The 18026-nt window shown below is 54.4% G+C and overlaps 6 protein-coding genes across 6 annotated transcripts; 4 read left to right on the top strand and 2 right to left on the bottom strand.

The window, feature by feature from the left end:
* Positions 1 to 2063: 2063 nt before the first annotated feature.
* P884DRAFT_268073 (uncharacterized protein) lies at positions 2064 to 2600 on the top strand (the record flags this gene model as incomplete). Its single annotated transcript, XM_069442168.1, has 2 exons — positions 2064 to 2148; positions 2245 to 2600. The coding sequence occupies 2 exons, from the start codon at positions 2064 to 2066 to the stop codon at positions 2598 to 2600; spliced, it is 441 nt and encodes a 146-aa protein (XP_069299859.1).
* A 2009-nt stretch (positions 2601 to 4609) lies between these two features.
* Positions 4610 to 6077, top strand: P884DRAFT_268074 (cytochrome P450-like protein; the record flags this gene model as incomplete). The annotated part of the gene is made up of 2 exons (XM_069442169.1): positions 4610 to 4718; positions 4810 to 6077. The coding sequence occupies 2 exons, from the start codon at positions 4610 to 4612 to the stop codon at positions 6075 to 6077; spliced, it is 1377 nt and encodes a 458-aa protein (XP_069299860.1).
* A 1122-nt stretch (positions 6078 to 7199) lies between these two features.
* P884DRAFT_298031 (uncharacterized protein) lies at positions 7200 to 7502 on the top strand (the record flags this gene model as incomplete). Its single annotated transcript, XM_069444568.1, has 1 exon — positions 7200 to 7502. One exon carries the CDS (start codon positions 7200 to 7202, stop codon positions 7500 to 7502), a length of 303 nt encoding a protein of 100 aa, XP_069299861.1.
* A 1008-nt stretch (positions 7503 to 8510) lies between these two features.
* Positions 8511 to 10476, top strand: P884DRAFT_268076 (general substrate transporter; the record flags this gene model as incomplete). The annotated part of the gene is made up of 6 exons (XM_069442170.1): positions 8511 to 8621; positions 8767 to 9382; positions 9458 to 9502; positions 9577 to 9589; positions 9668 to 10121; positions 10210 to 10476. 6 exons carry the CDS (start codon positions 8511 to 8513, stop codon positions 10474 to 10476), a joined length of 1506 nt encoding a protein of 501 aa, XP_069299862.1.
* Positions 10477 to 10700: 224 nt separating this feature from the next.
* P884DRAFT_194410 (uncharacterized protein) lies at positions 10701 to 14109 on the bottom strand (the record flags this gene model as incomplete). Its single annotated transcript, XM_069437829.1, has 4 exons — positions 10701 to 12855; positions 12910 to 12985; positions 13057 to 13293; positions 13410 to 14109. 4 exons carry the CDS (start codon positions 14107 to 14109, stop codon positions 10701 to 10703), a joined length of 3168 nt encoding a protein of 1055 aa, XP_069299863.1.
* A 2341-nt stretch (positions 14110 to 16450) lies between these two features.
* On the bottom strand, positions 16451 to 17156 carry P884DRAFT_290597 (uncharacterized protein). Its single transcript, XM_069444063.1, has 2 exons — positions 16904 to 17156; positions 16451 to 16830 (listed from the first exon to the last, which is right to left on the bottom strand). Exons 1-2 carry the CDS (start codon positions 17042 to 17044, stop codon positions 16648 to 16650), a joined length of 324 nt encoding a protein of 107 aa, XP_069299864.1. The 5' UTR covers positions 17045 to 17156; the 3' UTR covers positions 16451 to 16647.
* Positions 17157 to 18026: the final 870 nt, after the last annotated feature.

Raw genomic sequence — 18026 nt, forward strand, 5'->3', positions numbered from 1 at the left:
GTTGTAATACTGTGACAGCAACCCCCCCGGAGATGATGTCAATGACGGTGTTGGGAAGCAAGCAGTCCACAACGAACGACGCGAGAGACGAGCTTTGCGGAAGAAAGCCCGACTCAGGACATTGCACCAGCTCGTGGCCAGGCTTCGTTTTATATCTCTTCCGACGATATTGTCGTTACCTTCCCAGTTCTCACACCCCACTGTTCGTCCGTTGCTGCAATGATTCTAGTACGTAACATCACGCCTAATATCGACCACAATTATTATTAAATGCTCCCTCACCAGCCAATGGTACGGACCCAGACCTCAATGATTTCGCTTCCTCGCCCGGTTGCGGTTGAGTGGTCTCGAAGAAAAGGGGTATGTCGCCGTCCTGTATTTGGAATTCTCGACAGGAGATCCAAATGGGCTACGCCGGGGGCGCAATGTCGTGATCGTGGGGGGTTCGCGGAAAAGAGAAGGTTACCTTGGTGAAGGTTCTCTTGGCACCACACCTAAGAGTGGTTTATAGCAGACAGGCACGCGGCAGGATGACGACATTTTCGAACATCCTCACGAAATTCAGCTGCGCCAAGAACGGTATAGGAGAGACGCATTAGGCGACAATGGAATAGAGATCGACGCTGAGAACGCGCCAGTCTTTCAGATCTTGCGGTTGATCGAGCAAACTAGACTCAAAAACATGGTCGCAGAGGTAATCAGCATGAAGGGCATTGATCTTGGCTAAATACTCGATATCGAGAATCTTTGTTAGGATGAGCCACGTGCTCTAGAGTCAATGATCATATCATTACTAACAGATAGCTCGCTTGGACGCTGTGGCGTCGAAGAGCCTCGAATGAAGGTTCTAGGGAGGCAGTCAAGCTTTTGTTATCAACCTTGATATTCTCCTAGTATAGAAAGTTGAATGGAAACGTAAAGCTTCGTTGATTCTGCCCTTGCAAAGTGCAAGGTTAGATTAAAATGGCAACCGAGGTCTGGACGATAAGTGTGTGTATGTACATACTACCCAGTACATATTTAGGGGACCTTATTAATTATAGAGCGCGTGATGCAACAATGCCAGATGTTCAATTGTTCTGTTCTGTCTAATTAGTAGAAACTGTTTCACAGACTGTAATTACACTCTTTACAATAAGGATTGGAGCCCATAGCATCCGTGATCTTACACGACATCCTGGTTACCAAGAACACAAACCTTTGACAGCAGGTTGACATCCACCTTGCCGCCTGACATCATTATGAGTTCTACTTAGGGTGTGCCACCAAGTCCAATTTGTAAGGCCATTAACGTCTGAGAGAACATCCTCCAGGACCTTCGACTCGCAGCCTGATACGGTGATCTAGAAACAATGCGATGTAATTAAACCAAAGACGCCGTAAACTTATAATTGACAGCCGCACGGCACAGCTCTTTGCACCTACTTTCGTACTTCAATGGCAACATAACGTACCATTCATTAGTCATATATATTATAAACAAACAGATGAAGAGACTATATATATATAGACGGGTTGTATTTTTCAACCAAGTTTGCGAGAGGAGAGAACCAGCCAACATGATTAGGACTGTATGATCAGTCATACAAACGAACCGGGCGCTAACATCTCGTAGCAAGGGATTGGAGTTGACAAATCCATCATAATTTATACTGTATACAGGCAGATATTGCCAGATCCAAGGGCAGATACCGCAGACAAGATTTGACGCTGTCTTCTGATATAGCACAGCTAGTCTTGGTTCCAATCGACCGTGTCATGCCTGGTCATTCGTCTTTTGTACGCACACTAGGTAATTACTTGTATTGATCAGGCAACTGTAGCAGCAGGAAGGCTTCCGCTCAAGCCCTCCTGTAGTTAGGTAATTATACCATGAACTCCGTACTGTACATGTAACTTGGCCTTCAAGGTATTACACCTCAGGAACAGTGCCCTTCTCGTTCGCTTGCTAATCTATCCATCCCTGACATATCTACGTAAGCAATCATTTGGCTGCTGCTCGACTTCGAGTCTTCCGCTTACGCTTTGCACCACACCATCGCCATTACCCCAGATGCTGCATCATGGAGTTTGACCTCTGTTCGCCGGATAATGATCCGGTGGAACGGCGCCGGTTGCAGAATCGTCTTGCTCAACGCAGGTTTCGCCGTGAGTAGTGCGAGCATTTTGTAATGCAATGCAATGGACGTCTGTTAATTAAATCGTCCGGCATAACTAAGCGAAAACCGCAGTGAAGAAGGCTAGGAAGAAAGCCCGTCAAGACGTACGACCTCAATCTCTGCCACCTTCTTCAGCTCGGGAGTCACTCCCGGTTGCCTCTCATGATGTACATACCGCAACCCTCCGGCTTCACCAGGTCGGCCACGATGCCCCAGCTGCACAATTCCAACCCGTGGCCAGAACTGCAAGAGACTACCGACAAGATGGGCCCGGATCTCGGATATGAAACCGTCAATGCACCTGACTTATTAGTGGGTAATCTTTCGAACGGTGGCCCAGCCCCGCCATCCAACATTTTGCCGCTTGCGATGGACCATGTTTCCCAGCAAATGCTCGATCACGAGGCGTGGTCAAGCTTCCTATTGTCACGAGGCATCTAGATGTTTCCCGAAACGGAACTGGAGGCGCTACGTTGACTCCTGTTAGCGTGCCCAACCGGACCTAGGCTCGAGCATTGATGGGTATGATGTTTCCGGGTGGACGCCGTTGCATATGGCGGTCGGGCGCGAGTTCGGGCCGGGGATATTCTTGTTCCTACAACACGGCGCCAACTTGCATAACAAGGCTCGCAAGTGTCCCTTGGCAGGAAAACATAGGGCATATAATGTTGTATCATAGCTTGTTATTGCTTCTCCTTCTCTCCCTCCCTCCCTCTCTCTCTCTCTGTGTGTGTGGATTCTTTTAAACGGGGGCTCGATAAAGTTAAGACGATGTCACTGGTGATTTGGAGAATTCGAGGCCGAAGAGGAGTCTGTATCACACCCTTAGAAGCGCTTGATGTATCGCCGACAACACAGAGTAGAAGGCCAACTCTCGACCCGGAGTTGCAGGGTACGCCACTTAGCTAGGATAGCGATAGCTAGTTGGCCGTACTCCTTTCCCTAAACCGGCATCCACATGCCACTTATGTGAGACATTCCCATCCTACCCGCCCGGACTCACACTTCTGAACCCGTGTTGTGTGACTACCTTAAAGGACAGGAGAAAGTAGCGAGGGACGCTGACAGAGTCCGTCCAACAAATGGTAGTGCACGGCCAACGCTAATTACACTGTATGTGTAATGCTTGCGAAACCCACACCCAGAGGGGCAGGCGTCGACTTAGTTGTCCTCCCAACTAAGAAGCAAACACACGTGTCACTTACCATCCATGTTCATCGCAAGATAATACGGCAGCGAGAGGCCACCAACGAAAGCGTATATGTTGGCAATGAATTGGGGGAGTAGTTACTCATTATTTCTCCATGGCCCTGAATTAATTACTTCCGTACCTTGTCATACAGGTCCTGGGAAACTCCAGTTTCTTTGACTTTGCCGAGGCTCCTAATGACACAACTTCAGACTGACATGTTGTATGACCTATTATTAACATGGTATCTCGGGGTTGATGTTTGGTTGATTGCTTCTAGCCACCGCTAGGCGCTGGTTTGGGGATCCTTCGCAGCAAAGGCACCTCCAACGGGTATCGCTGCAGAACTTTAGCACGGGAGTCGACGAAGAGTAATAATGGATGACCTCATGGGAAGACAGAAATGTGCTAATAAAAGCCAGGACCGATTCGACGCACTCCAATCCCTGCTTGTTTGTTTCAACTCGATTCTTCCCTCACCATGGGCGAGACAAGCCATGGCCTGTCATTGTGACCTGCTGTGAGACATGGAGGGGGAAAACTTCCCAAGGGCCTCTACCTCGCTTACCCTTTTTTTTTTTTAGATACAGCGAGGAACTGTAGGTACGATACTACGGTACGTAGCAAGGGAGCTTCCGAGAGGAGAGTGAGAGGGCCTAACTTAGGGTACTAATAGCAGCACGCAAGCTGCCTAATAAGCGGGCTTTTGTCATCTGCAAAGCGATACGGAGTAACTACCTAACTACGGATACCTGGGGAGAGGAACCCTGCCTACGCTGCCAAGTGTTCAGCTGATCGGGATGCGACGCTAGCACAGAATTAGGGAGTGCCGGTCGATCACCCGTCCATCGGGCCCGGGTCTCAGCTTTGGAGACAGCAGGGAGCTGAACATCACAGAGTGACTTGGTCGAGAGCGATCGTTCACAGCACAGGCTGCATCGCTCATTGGCCATGGCGCCTAGTCACAGCACTTGGCCGCCACCGATCCAAGCCGTTCTGGTGTAGGCGGCGTGGTGATCGGGGACCCCTCTCGTTCGGTTCAAAACTGCGACCGATTGCTGTCGTCACTCAATTTTACGAGCCCCTGGGTTTGCCTACCTTATCTTCCTCGCCGATCAAACCTCTCAAGTCTTAAGCTGAACGGTCCCGCACACCGGCGGGAGCGAGCAATTCAGTCGATTGCTGTCTCACTCCGGAGAAGTAAAGTGTCGGTAGTTAATTAATAGTCCATCAACGTTAATCATCATTGTCAGGCACCGCCATGTCGACGCCAATACCCCAACCGCCCGGCATCCCCTTGCTGGGAAACCTGTTCGATGTCGACCCAAACAACACGTGGTGGTCTCTCAAGACGCTCGCCGAGAAGTATGGTGAGTGAGCCACCACGCGCAGACCCCCCATCCCTGCCAGCTTAAGCCATTGGAGGATAATAATGTGTTGACCATCTCGCGGTGCCGACAGGCGAGATTTTCCAGATCAAGGTGCTGGGCAAGCGTATCGTGTTCGTCGCCAGCGCTGCGCTGGCCGAGGAAATTTGCGACGAGAAGCGGTTCCGGAAATACGTCGGCGGCCCGATCGTCGAGATCCGCTACGCCGTCCACGATTCGCTCTTCACCGCGTTCGACCATGAGCCTAGCTGGGGTATCGCTCATCGCATCATAGCTCCCCATCTCGCTCCAGAGGCGCTCGCCGCCCACTTCGACGAGTTTGTTCAATGCGCCGACGAGCTGATTGCGAAGTGGCAAGGCCTCGGCGCCGGAGCCCAGATCCGCCCGCTCGAGGACCTTAACCGGCTCAACCTCGAGGCCACCGCGCTCACCTTGTACGGCAAGAAGCTGAACTGTCTCGAGGGCCCCGCGCACCCGATGTTGCAAGCAATGGAGGACGCGACGTCGGAAGCCATGAAGAGGCCAAACAGACCCAAGATCCTTAACTGGTTGGTGTACGGTGGCAAGTTCAAGAGGGCGACCAGAGCGATGCGGTCCTTTGCCGCCGACATGGTCAAGGAGCGGAAAGAACACCCTACGGACCGGCGGGATCTCCTCTGGGCGCTGCTGAACGCCAAGGACCCAGAGACGGGCAAAGGGTTCACCGAGTCGGAGATCATCGATGAGATCGTCACCATGCCCATCGGCAGCAGCACCGCCCCGTGCGCCATAGCCGCCGGGATTCTCTTCCTCATCCGGAACCCGGACGCCCTCGCCAAGGCCCGAGAAGAGATCGACAGGGTGCTTGGCGACGGGCCGTTCAAGCGGGAGCACGTCCCGCAGCTGCAGTACATCGCCGGCCTCGTCCGCGAGACGCTGCGGCTGTCGAGCGCCGCCCCGGGCTTCAACATCGAGCCGATCCCGAGGCCCGGCGACAAGTCTCCCGTCTTGCTCGCCGGCGGCAAGTACCAGGTGCCCCATAACCAGGCCCTGATCATCGTCCTGGCCGGCGTCAACCGGGACCCGGCCGTCTTCGACGACCCGCTCGCGTTCCGGCCCGAGCGCATGATGGGCGAGGCGTTCGAGCGTCTCCCCGCCGGCGTCAAGAAGTGGTTCGGCAACGGCAAGCGCGAGTGCATCGGAAAGCACTGGGCATGGGACTTCCTCGTCATCACCATGACCAAGCTGATCCGCGACGTCGACTTCGAGGCCGTGGACCCCTACTACCAGCTGAAGCAGGACGGCTGGTTCAATATCCGCCCTATCGACTTCTCCGTCAAGGCAACGGTGAGGGCTCGCTGAGACGAGGGTCATATTACCTCCTGCCGAGGCGTTAACTTTTTTGGTGTGGCTAGGGGCCCTCCTGGCCGTGCATTAGTGATCAAAGAGAAAAAAAAGAAGCTGTATGGAGTACCTACCGGTAATGGCGGTGCTGGTGACGAACTCTGCATGGACTCGAGCCCTTCCTGTGTCTCGGATGTATGTAGGGAGGCTGAGGCGGCAGTAATGTATGTACGGATGCCAGAAATGCGGAACTGACGTGCCGCAACAAATGCAAGTTGATGGGATGATGGGGGGTCATGAGCGGCTTACGTGCCAATGATGATAGTTAATGTACTTGTTTAATATTCTGTGGGCGCAATGGGATGTTCCCGGTCTCGAGATGCAGTCGAACTGTGTGAACACCGGGGTGAAACCGATGAATCCTCGACCTGTACGGAATACGATACTGCTTGTTAAGGGACTATCTGGGTCTGACTAACTGCAAGCTAATTATTAGGCACGCATATGAGACGTGCTGGTACGGACTGGAGAGAATCTCGATCATCCTGCGGCGGCTAGTTCGTATCTGTTCAGATCTAACGTAGAAAGGGGCTAAGTTAAGCCCGAGTCCCCTTGGATACGAGTTTTGTCCTGGCCTTCCGTCACGGATCACAGCTTATGGCACGACGTCACGCAGGGCCAGAACAGAGCAGGACTTGGGTTCACTAAGCCTCTTCCAGTGATTTTGCCGGTCCATCACATGGCCGGAAGGCTCGGCGCCCGAGTCTTGCGTTTACACTGCCCCAGCACCGCTGCCAACCCGCACTGCTCGAGAAGCCGAGAACTTTCTTCATTATCCCCCATTCATGTCGTGGCGCAGGTGGCTGATCAAAGAGCAAATGCGCCGATGATCTCAGGTTTACAGGGGATGAGATTCAGCTTGCAGTGTTACCCCTGACCCTACCGTGTATAAAATCTGGAATGCTCTTCAAACGATTACGGTCTTCGGCCTTTTCCTACTTTCAGACTCACAACTAGGTTGCCACGCTCGCTACACCATCCGCTCGCTTTTACCACACAGAGAAGTCACAACAACAGAACTCATCGATACCTCGAGTTATCCTCTTCTTCTCACAAAGATCTGAAACCAACCAATCCACCATGAAGAGCGCGACCGTCGCCACTCTCCTCGCCTGCCTGGGCACAGCCGCCGCCCAAGGAGTCACCATCTCCCTGCCATCGGGGGTCTCCCTCCCCTCGGGCATCACCCTCCCGTCTGGCGTCTCCATCGTCACGGCCGGAGCGACCTCGACGGCCCAGGCCAACGCCAACAGGAGGTACCACAAGCGCCAGAATGGCGGCTTCAGCATTTCCGGACTCTCGATCGGCCTTCAGCGGACTGCCAACAACGCGGCCGCTCAGCAAACCGATCAAGCAAACGCGGCTAACGCTGGCAATGCCTGAGCCATCAAAATTTGCACTTAGCAGTGCTTGAGGGTTACGGAGGGGCATAAAGATCAGGGGGAAAACAGGTTGGATGTCTAGTTGGATGTTTTTGCAAGGATCGTGCTCTACTTGATGGACTTGGGTCATTCCTTTTGGGAACGGTTGATGGAGAGAGAGGGGTTCCGATAAAGGAGGGTTTTAAATAGCGATGAACACAGTTGCTTCAACTGTTTAAAGTAATAGTTGACTCTGGTTTTTTTTTTTAAAAAAAAAGGAAGTACCAGCCGGAAGCCTCAAGATCGCCCAAGAAGAATTTTGTGCGATGGCCTGATGCGCCACACAACGGAAACCTAATTACCCAACCTGGAGACTGATGAGTTGAAAGTCTTTAAACCATTCAGGTAATTAGCTAGTAGATATAGGTACTAGTAAGGAGGGGGTAGGATATGGTAGGATCGACTATTAATTAGCCGACACTTCTTTGACCTGGTTCTTTGTCTGCACAAGTTCGGTTGTATTTCAACTGCCGAGCGCGGGGGAGTGCTTGAAGTCAATTCCTAGTGACATCCATGCCAGAGTCGGTATGGATTATGATCACAGAATTTGATAAACCCCAAAAGGAATCCTGCGGGGAATCATACCCGGAGACTTCCCCTCATGGTGACCAGCGTCAATGTAATTGAGCCTCCAGGGACCCCAAAATAACGGTAAATATATTAACAGCAGTCGATACCGCCTCCAGAACGGGAGCTGCGATGTGACCCCATTGACTGCATGTTCTGCAGTGGTTGCTGTGTCCTGGGCTTTCTCCGTCCTCGGGTTAATTACGGTTGTGTTATTAATAGCGTTTTTCAGACTTGCTCAGACGTCTCATTCCCGACTAAGGCCCGTTCCCCCGTATTGATCTCGACCGAGTCCGACAGCAGGACAATGACTGCCGGGCTAGAAGGACTGCGCCGGCCGGAGACCTCCCTCTGGGCGAACCGAAAATGCCTGCTAATATGCGGCATTGTGGCCGTGGCCAACATGCAGTATGGCCTCGACTCTGCCTGCCTCGCCAGTCTGCAAGCCATGCCCGGCTTCCTGCGAGTTTTTGGCTATCCCAATCCTAACCTCACGGGAGGTTACGGGATCGACGTATGTACCTGCTCAGGGTGCCGCTTTTCACACGTTTCTCTTATTTCTCCGAGCTGCTGCTCACACCCTCCAACCCCGAATAATATTTAATAATACACACGAGCACCACCATGCTAATTATTAATCAACCCATTCCCATTCTCAGGGAACCTTCCAACAACTGATCGGCTCGCTCCTCACCCTCGGCGCCTTCCTCTCGTCCATATTCGCCGGCGCCTTCGCCCACTTCTTCGGCCGCAAGCCCGCCCTCTGGCTCGCCTGCCTCTTGACCGCCCTGGGGGCCGCCATCCAGATCGGCACCGCCAGCTGGGGCGTCGTCTACCTGGGCCGCCTGGTCCTCGGCGTCGGAAACGGCTTCCTCGTCACCTTTTCCAACATCTACTGCGCCGAGGCGGCGCCGGCCCACCTCCGCGCCGTCCTGGTCGCCCTGTTCTCCGAGTGGGTCAACATCGGCAGCATCATCGGCGCCGCGGTGACCAACGCGACGTCCAAGCTCCTCGACAAGTCGTCCTACCAGATCCCCCTGGGCATCCAGTTCATCGTCCCCGCCGTGCTGACCGTCGGGCTCTTCTTCGTGCCCGAGTCGCCTCGCTACCTGGTGAACAAGGGGCGGCTGGACGAGGGGAGGAAGGCGCTGGAGGTGCTGCGGAGCGACTCGCTTGACGAGGAGCAGTTCGAGCTGGAGTGGGTCGAGATGGTGAAGGGGATCGAGGAGGAGAGAAAGCTCGCCAGCTCCGTCGGACCGCTCGACATGTTCAGGGGTAAAAGTGTTCCCAGGCGAGCTCTCCGTGTGTTGACCGTCGCCAGGCTGACATTTCGGATGTGAATAAACCCAGGGAGCAACTTGCGTCGGACATTGCTATGTTTCGGCGTCATTGCGAGTAAGTCCCCTGCGCAAGTGTTGATTATATTAGAGTAGTAATTAATCAGGACATGAACTGACAATTGATAATAGCTCAAACTGGGAGGTAATTAAGAATGGTGACCCCTTGCAAAATTCTCGGATCCGGACTCTTTTCTGACTTGGGTAAAAATTAATTAATTAGTGGCGCGTGGTTCCTCATCAGCTACACCACCTACTTCCTGGTCGTCGCTGGTCTCGGCGTTGACGAAGCCTTCAAGTATTCTGTCATGCAGACCTGCCTCGGCTTCATCGGCGTGAACGTCGGCATCTACCTGATGCGGCATGTCGTTGGGCGGAGGAGCATCATGATGATCGGTTCTCTGACGCAAGGTCTGTGTATGCTGATCGTCGCCGTCACGGCTACAACCTCGGCGGGCACCCTCGTCGCACGGAACTGCCTCATCGCCTTCACCTCGCTGTACATGTTTTCGTACAACGCCTTCGTCGGGGCTGCGAGCTACCCCGTTGCGACCGAGGTGGTGAGCACGAGGCTGAGGACCTGGACGGTCGGATCTGCCATCAGCCTCGGGTACTTCCTTGCGTGGCTGACTGGGTTCTTCTCCCCTTACTTTATCAACCCCGAGAATCTGAACTGGGTAGGTCGCTCAACCTTCTTCTTCTTCCCCTTGCAACGTTCGTATGCCCGTTACTTTGGAAAGGAGAGTACTGAGAGCAAGGCAACAGGGGGCACGGTACGGTTACATCTGGGCCGGATCGAACCTTGCGTGCGGTATCTTCTTCTTCCTCTTTCTTCCCGAGCTGAAGGGGCGCACCCTCGAGGAGATTGACGAGCTCTTTGAGAGAAGGGTTCCCGCATGGAAGTTCAAGACGACCAAGACTAACATCTCGGAGGCCGCCCTCAAGGAGGTGCGTAACCGGGGAGTTGGGTCGACCGAACCGAAGGAGGAGCTGGCGGAGCCCGTCGAGCTCATCGAAACTGCACCTAAATAAGGTGTGAAAGCACGTATGTGGACGAATAATTAAGCTCCGGGTACCCTATCCTACTGCTCAAGCATATCACACAATTGTATAGGTTGGTTCAATGTTCAGGCCAAGACAACAGATAAATGAACTATAATGAGGGTAATCAGGACTAGTGACATTTGTAGCGACGACCCCTATACTGACGGGGCCAAATTGAGATCCTCCACTGCTCCACGTGTTTCAGCTGGGCTTTAAAACGCCCACTGGCGGCACCAGTTCTTCATCAGCTCGGGCGTGATGGCGCGCATCTCGCGCATTGTCCTGCTGCGGCTCGTCGTCCGCGACGTGTCCATGGCGACGTAGCTCTGCCCCTCCCTTGCCGCCGCCACCCAAGCCTTATACGTGTCCAGCAGCTTGACGCCGGGGTTCTTGCTGATGTCTTCGGCCTTGGCCTGGCTCTGTTCCAGGGCCTCGACCCACTCGTCCAGGGGGACTAGCTTTTGGATGCGCCCGCCGTAAAACTCCTTTACCGCCTCGGCGAGCGGTTTCCACTGGGTCGTGACCGGGTTGACACCGTGGAAGTAGCCGTTGATGTCCTCGAGAGGAACCTGACAGGTCACCCCGGACGCTTCGAGCACGAGGTTTGCGATCCCTTCGATGGGCGTCCAGTCGATCGTGGACATGTGTCCGAGGGAGTCGGGTAGGACTCCGAGATACAGAGAGCTGGCGATGATGCTGGGGAGCCACTCCTGCCGGTTCCAGAGGCCCTTCTCGCTGCTCGGGCCGGCAATCTGCCCGACACGCATGATCTCGGTGGGAACACCCGAGACGTCGGTTGCCTTCTCCAGGATGAGGCTGCTCACGAGCTTGGACCGCCCGTACCCGCCGACGGCGATTTCCGGGTCCTTCAGCGATCGTTCCGGCACGGCCTCTGGCTTCCTCCACCCGTTGACGGTTGCGACGGACGAGATGAACACGATGGGAACCCGCTTCGTCGCTTTGCAACTGAAGTCGACGAGGTTGCGCACTCCCCGGATGTGCGGCTCGAAGGACTCGACGGGCATGTTGAAGTTGACCGGCCATTGGTTGTGGATGACCCGGTCGACTTCGCGCAGCAGTCTCTCGTACGCCTCCCTCTCGAGCCCCAGGTCGTGCTTGGACATGTCGGCGCGCAGGAACTCGGCCTTGGAGAAGTCGATGTGCAAACCGCGTTCCGCATTCGACCGCCTCTGTCGCGCTTCGGCGTCGTCCGACCGGTTGAGGCAGATGACTCTCCTGACGCGGGGGCAGCGCGAGGCGATGTCGAGCGTGTACGACCCGAGCGTGCCCGTCGTTCCCGTAATGAGAATTACCTGGCCCTCGTCGGCCGGGGCGGGCTTGCCGGCGGTCGGGGCTCGGGGCATATCCCGCGTGTATTTCTCCAGGATGGCCTCCATGGCATGATCTTCGTGCTGCGGCTCGCCAGAGGTGGCATCCTGCCCCTTTTTGTTCACCACCGAGAAGAGATACTCGGCCAGCCGTCGTGCCGTCGGGTGTCCGTAGATGACGCGCGTGGCCAGGGAAGCGGAGTCCACCCGGACGCCGCCGGCTTCCAACCCTGCCCTGAGCAGCCGTGAAGCATTGATGACCTGCATCGAGTCGATTCCGACCGTGAAGAAGTCCGTATCCGGCTCGAGCTTTGGCGCCTGCAGCCACTTCTCGAAGAGGTTCTCGATGGACCGGGTTAGCGACTCCGTCGACTCGAGGTTCAGCACCGGGGCCTCCGAGGACGTGACCCCGTCGGCTTGTTCGTATATCTGATCGATCTCGTCCTTGTAAATGCGTATGGTACCTGCCCGCTGGATCGTGCCCTTGCCCGCTCGCAGGAACGGCTTGTCGGGATTAGAGATGGCGACGAACTGCCGCCCGATCTGACCGTGGGCTACAGTCTCTTTGTTGGCCTTGACAACCGTCGGCCACACGCTGTCGATGAACTCCCTGATGCCCTGTTCCGTACGCGGGTGCTCCACGGGCTCGAGGATGAGAGCCGGCTGGAACCGGTTGCTGCCAACCACGAGTGCCCCCTTGACCCGAGGATGGCCCATCAGAATCGTTTCAATGGATGCCGGGTTGAGCTTCTCGCCATTGGAGAAGACGATGATGTTGTCCGATCGCCCGCAATACTTCCAATGATCGGGAAGTGTCGGGTGTGGCCTGAACAAGTCCTTTGTGCTGTATTCCCCGGCCTCGGGGAAGGTGTAGAAGATCCCTTGATATCCCGGCTTCTTGTCCTTTCGTACGATGACCTGCTCGTACGTGTTCTCGTCCGTCGCCAGCCTCCATTCACAGCCGAAGAGCTCCGAGTTGAAGATGAAATATCGCCAGAGCTCCGGATTTGTCTGCCAATAGACCGGATAGGGAGCAAACCTGCCTCGGTCAGTCTAGAGCTGCAGAGAGAGCGGGTGTGCGTGGGCAACGTACTCGGTTGTCGAGATGGCGTTGAAGAGCTTAACACCGGCCTTGGCGAGCTTGTCTCCCGCCTCGTCCGACAAGTTCCCTGATTAATATTCGAACGTCAACAACTCTACGCGTCCGCCATCCGCCACGGGACCGGGTTCATGTCCTTACCACCCCCAAAGCCGACGAACGACAGCGCCTTTAGGGCATCGATCGCTTCTTGCGTCTGGCCTAGTTCCTCCAGGATTGCGGGCGGCAGGATGACCGAGTCCACTTCCGCATATTTCAAGCACTCCAGAGCCATATCCGCGGACAGGGGTCGGTCGCCGATGCCCAGAGCCACGGGGAGATCCCAGTACTGAACCAGGAGGAGAGTGAGGTACATGGCGGCCGCGTGAAAGAGGGGCACTGCAGACATTCCCGTCAGTGCACCTAATACTTTGTAGATTGGGCCACTTTGCCACTGCGCCGCCGGGAACGAACCGGGAACGAACCGGGCCACTAATAATTAGTCGGGTACTCACTTGGGCACAGCATCCTCTTGGACCGCCGCGACATCTCGTCCAGCCAGATCCTCCTCCCTTTCCACTCGCCCAGGTTGTGGTAGCCATCCCCGATTGCCAACATGCCCTGCCTCACCACGACCGGCTTGGGGAAGCCGGTGCTGCCGCTCGTGTGCAGAACCATGAGCGGGTCCCACTCGGCCTGTTCAAACGTCTTGTTGTACGGATACGGCTCGACGTCCTCGTCGGGGAACCAGGCGGCGACTGGGAAGGTCATGATGGCGTGCATGTCCCGCTCTTGCACCCACGACTGGACCGCGTCCTTGTACATGGCGTCAAACCATATGGTGCGGCAGTTGGTCAGCTCGAAGAGGTTGAGCTGGCCCTCCTGCGAGTTGCGCGGCGAGATGAAGAGCGCCTGGTACCCCGCCTTGATGGCTCCCAGGGCAAAGACGACGTATCGCACATCGTTGGGGCCGATGTAGGCGACGGTCGGGAACTCGCCCTCCTTCGGCCGGCCCGTTGAGCTCACCAGTTTGTGGGCAACCCGGTTGACGGCATGGGCGGCTTGTCGGTACGTGATCTTCTTCCAGCCGTCTTTGGGGTTGGAGGAGATCGGGATGGACACCCACTCTCGATTGGGCTCCGCTTCCGCACGCTCGTCGACGATGTTGACGAGCAGCCTCTTTCCGTAGTCTGTTCTTTGCCTCGTTGCTGTCATGTTGAGATCGGAGAAACCGCGGAAAGGGACGGGGATTTGTTGATTGTTGACGTGAAGGAATCTATTGCCAGCAACCTAGTCGAGCGTTCTTATACATTTTATAGCCCATAATTAGGGTAATTAAGTTGCAGCAGACTACCGGACACCATACTTTTGGTCCATGCTTGTGACCACTCCTACTCGTCCGTCCATCTTTCTTTTTTCTCGATCTCCAGCAGCTGGATGCGTCATTACATTACATCGGCGTCTCGGAGCTTACGCTAGTGTGCCTCGAGCACCTCGCGTCGCGAGAGTTAAGGCCGGCGCACGGGATCGTCGACGCAGCTGCTTAACGGCGACTGTGGCTGCCAACGAGTCAAGGGGTCCATTGCCGACGTCAGCCCCGCATCATTCGCTCGTTGAGGCGCGCGATGCTCGACTGCCGCTTTTTCCGGAGAGCGCGGACTCCACTCGGATTCCCAACTTGTTCTTCACGGTGTGGGTAACTTCGTGTATCGGCGGTCCAGTCCCGGTCCGATCGGACCGGCACATTCCGCGGCCCGCTCCGCGTAGCGAAAGCTTAGCAATGCGCCAAGCAACAACTCAGCGGGACGAACATCAAGAGCTGTCCTTGGCGTTGCTTGAGAGTCAATGCTGTGTTAGAGGAGCTACGGAACTGCAAGCAGGCTTTTTTTTTTGGTCGAGCTAGTTTGTTATATCAGGGGCTAAAAGAACGGGACCCCATACCCGTGCCATTTCCGAGCTGAACTCCGGAAGACGTGTGACCCCGCAGCCAGGGTTTGGGGCGACCGTGGTTGGGCTACATGTTCGATCGTGACTCGTTTGAGCCACCTCTCTCCGGAATTCGGCTTTCTGACCACAATTCCGAAAATTCGATCAATAAACAAAAAGCCAGGCTTTTTCCGCGGGATCCGCGTCTCAACAAAGTTGCCCTGGGGAAACAAGCCGATGACGCGGACGGTCCGGGAAAACCGAGACCAGCGATCAACAGGCTATTTGGATCTCACTGTCCCACAGTGAAATAGGAATGTACTCAAGGTACGGAGTAGGTAGAGACAGGTACTCTGACTACGAAACGACGCCCTTACGTTTCAAGCCCAATCGGCTTTCTTTTGGGCCACAAGCTTTGAGCCGTAATAATTATGTGCTCATGATGCAGAAACCATTGCAAGCTGGTCATTACGGCATACACGTCCCGTTTGCGAGGGCTTTTGGAAGATGAATCTGAGCCGTCGTCCTGTTCGAGTCACAAAATGATGGACCTGCTCTGCTTAGTTAGGTTGCTGGATGGGTCTTGAACACGGGTATATAATAGTTAAAGATGTTAAGGGGAGTATGGGGTCCTTGGGTGGAAAATGATGAGTTGGGGTCAAAGTAGCAGAGCAAGGTTGCCACCATCTGTTCTGCAAGGTTGCAGCCACCCACATCTTCCTGCAGGGTGGCCCCAGTCAGCCTTCGCTTCCTTCCACCACCACCGTAGCAGATATACACTACGAAGATACTTCCTTTCCGCATCCCACACAGAGGTAAGCCAGATGGCGGGAAGTCCAACGTGGGTAGCTCGCCCTGCATCTAGGTACCTACCAAGTCATGCCTAATATCTACCCAAGTGGTCAAGATGCCATCCTGAATACTAAATCACCTTTGGTAGCTAAAAAGGTGCACATCCTTCACCGTGTCGGGATCACTCCAAGTTGCCCATCTCTCAAACACCTCCTTGCCTGAATGGGTAAGTCCAGTGAATAAGTAGGTAGGTAAGGTGCCTTAACTGTTTATTGCCCAGTCCCACCACCCCCTCCCCCAACGTCCTCCTTTTTGTCTCTGAGAGATGTCTTCTTCTTGCACCATTAACACTAGCTACCCTCCGGGGCCCATATCACTTCAACATAACCCGCAAAGAGAAGAATGAGCTATGGAAACATCATCCCTTTGCAAATCGGCTAGTGGTTGGCTAGGGACTTTTCAGCATTGGCCTTATTACCTAGCCTTGGTACCTTTGGGAGCCTGCCGATGGCTCTTAAGCTGACTATATAGCGTAATAGAAGTCAAGAAAAGATACTAATTAAAGGCGAGTTCTTGCTCTTGCACTTGCTTGGTAATCTAGAGAAGAACCTGACGCAGAAATGCGTGGGTGTGCTACAGGCGATAACCCGTGTAATTACTCTTCAGGCAATCAATCCCAAAGGATGATTTGTGTCGATAGCCATCACGAAACACAGATCAACCCTCAGACTCATCGTTGCGTCTCCAAGGTGCACCTCGAGAGCTACCTATTGAGGCTAAGAGAGAGAGAGAGCCATCCAGGTAACGCCTTACTAGAGTATTGAGTTATCAGCTGACTGGGCCCAATGATGTTTATATTGTAATTACGACATGTACCAGCTCGGCGTCCCGAGTGACTATGACGGATGTAATGAGCGCACAGCAATGAAAACAACAAAAGTTCCAACTCCTTCATCCCCTAGCAACAAAACAGAAGATGCCACGTATGATGATGCCCCTTCGCGTTCTCCTTCTTTCCACCACCGTCACCCATCCTCACTCAGTCCAGCACACGCCCGAGCCGGGGCCGGGCTGGCACTGCATGCGGCCACCGTTGCAAGACCAGCAACCGTTGTTACCAAGGCACTGGCACTGGCCCGGGGTGCAATCCGCGTGGGGGGGCAAATAAGCACCAATGCACCGCTTCTCGATGCCGTTGGAACGGCGCTCGAGGGCAGACTGTATGAAGAAAGAAAGGGGTGTCAGCGCGGCAGACAAGTGTAGCCGGGAGTTCTGCGCGGCGTGAGCTTACCTCGTCAAGGCCGACGTAGAGGATATCGCCATCCTGGACAGTTTGGCTGGAGGTGACGGCACCCGGGTCAACGGCCGGGCCCGCAAAGACGCCAGTGGCAGCAGCGGTAAGGAAGAGGACGAGTTTGGTTGAGAACTGCATCTTGGTAGAAGAAGGGCTTGAGAGTCCTAGTGTGGTCGTTTAACTGGTATGAGTGTCTGTTCGATTGACTGATGAGAGCTTGGTGTAGATGGTGCAAGAAACACAGTCTAGGCTGAGGAAAGGAGACCTATTTATGCTCAAATACTCAGCGTTGTTGAACATCATGACGCCGAAAGACGTGTTAGGTTAAGGCGGACTATGAGGCACAGCCACCAGGACACGTCCTACATCCTCATACAAGTGAGCCATGAGCCCAGTGTGGTGTACGGGGCTTGACCATTGGACGTCACGTCCTGTTTCTGTCGACATCGAGTCTGAGGTCAGCCGTTGTTTGCTTTCTAGGGATCAAGAACTGAACAGTCAGCGTAACCTCATACAGCCACGTTGAAGCCCTCGTTTATGGTCAATAGGCAATCTACCTAGGTACGCAGCCAACAGGATACGAAGGCGCGCTCCTCTCCAATGCAAGGTTCTCTGAATTGATTGGGGATCTCAGCCGTTCTGATCGGTACAGCCTACTTCAGCGCATTCCTTCCAGCAGGTTGAATCCTTCGTACTTCGTTTCACTGCCAATCATATGGCAATATTTACAGTTAGAACTCGTAGGACGAAAGTACTCCATTTGATCGACATAGACATTGACTTGTCCATGCTCCGTTCCCCACAGCTTCACACCGGCTTGTTACGTGGCTCGCTCGTATACATGTGTACAGCCCCCTCAGCCCCAGATTGTGTCCCTAGGTAACCTGCGCTTAGTTAGCACTCCGATGCTAGATTCAAATCCTAGGCTAATGGGACAGATTCACCTTCCAGAAGGGGCTGAAGTCATATAGCCATGTTGACGATCAGCAACTCAAGGGGCGGGAATAATTACAGATAAGGATGCCCGATTCCCCACTCCTCACGAGCCTGCGAATAGTTAATACCGGCAATTGATGGTTACTTCCCTCAATAATCTCAACAACTATGCTACACCTAGCTG

Source organism: Thermothelomyces heterothallicus (assembly GCF_042370625.1).
Source record: "Thermothelomyces heterothallicus CBS 202.75 unplaced genomic scaffold P884_scaffold_5, whole genome shotgun sequence".
Taxonomy (NCBI): domain Eukaryota; kingdom Fungi; phylum Ascomycota; class Sordariomycetes; order Sordariales; family Chaetomiaceae; genus Thermothelomyces; species Thermothelomyces heterothallicus.

What these genes read in the sequence shown, in the direction of transcription:
- P884DRAFT_290597 (XM_069444063.1), bottom strand. Translation starts at nt 17,044, where the DNA reads ATGCAGTTCTCAACCAAACTCGTCCTCTTCCTTACCGCTGCTGCCACT. An exon ending in TCTACGTCGGCCTTGACGAG is followed by an intron (nt 16,831 to 16,903) that starts GTAAGCTCACGC and finishes TTCTTCATACAG; the next exon opens with TCTGCCCTCGAGCGCCGTTC.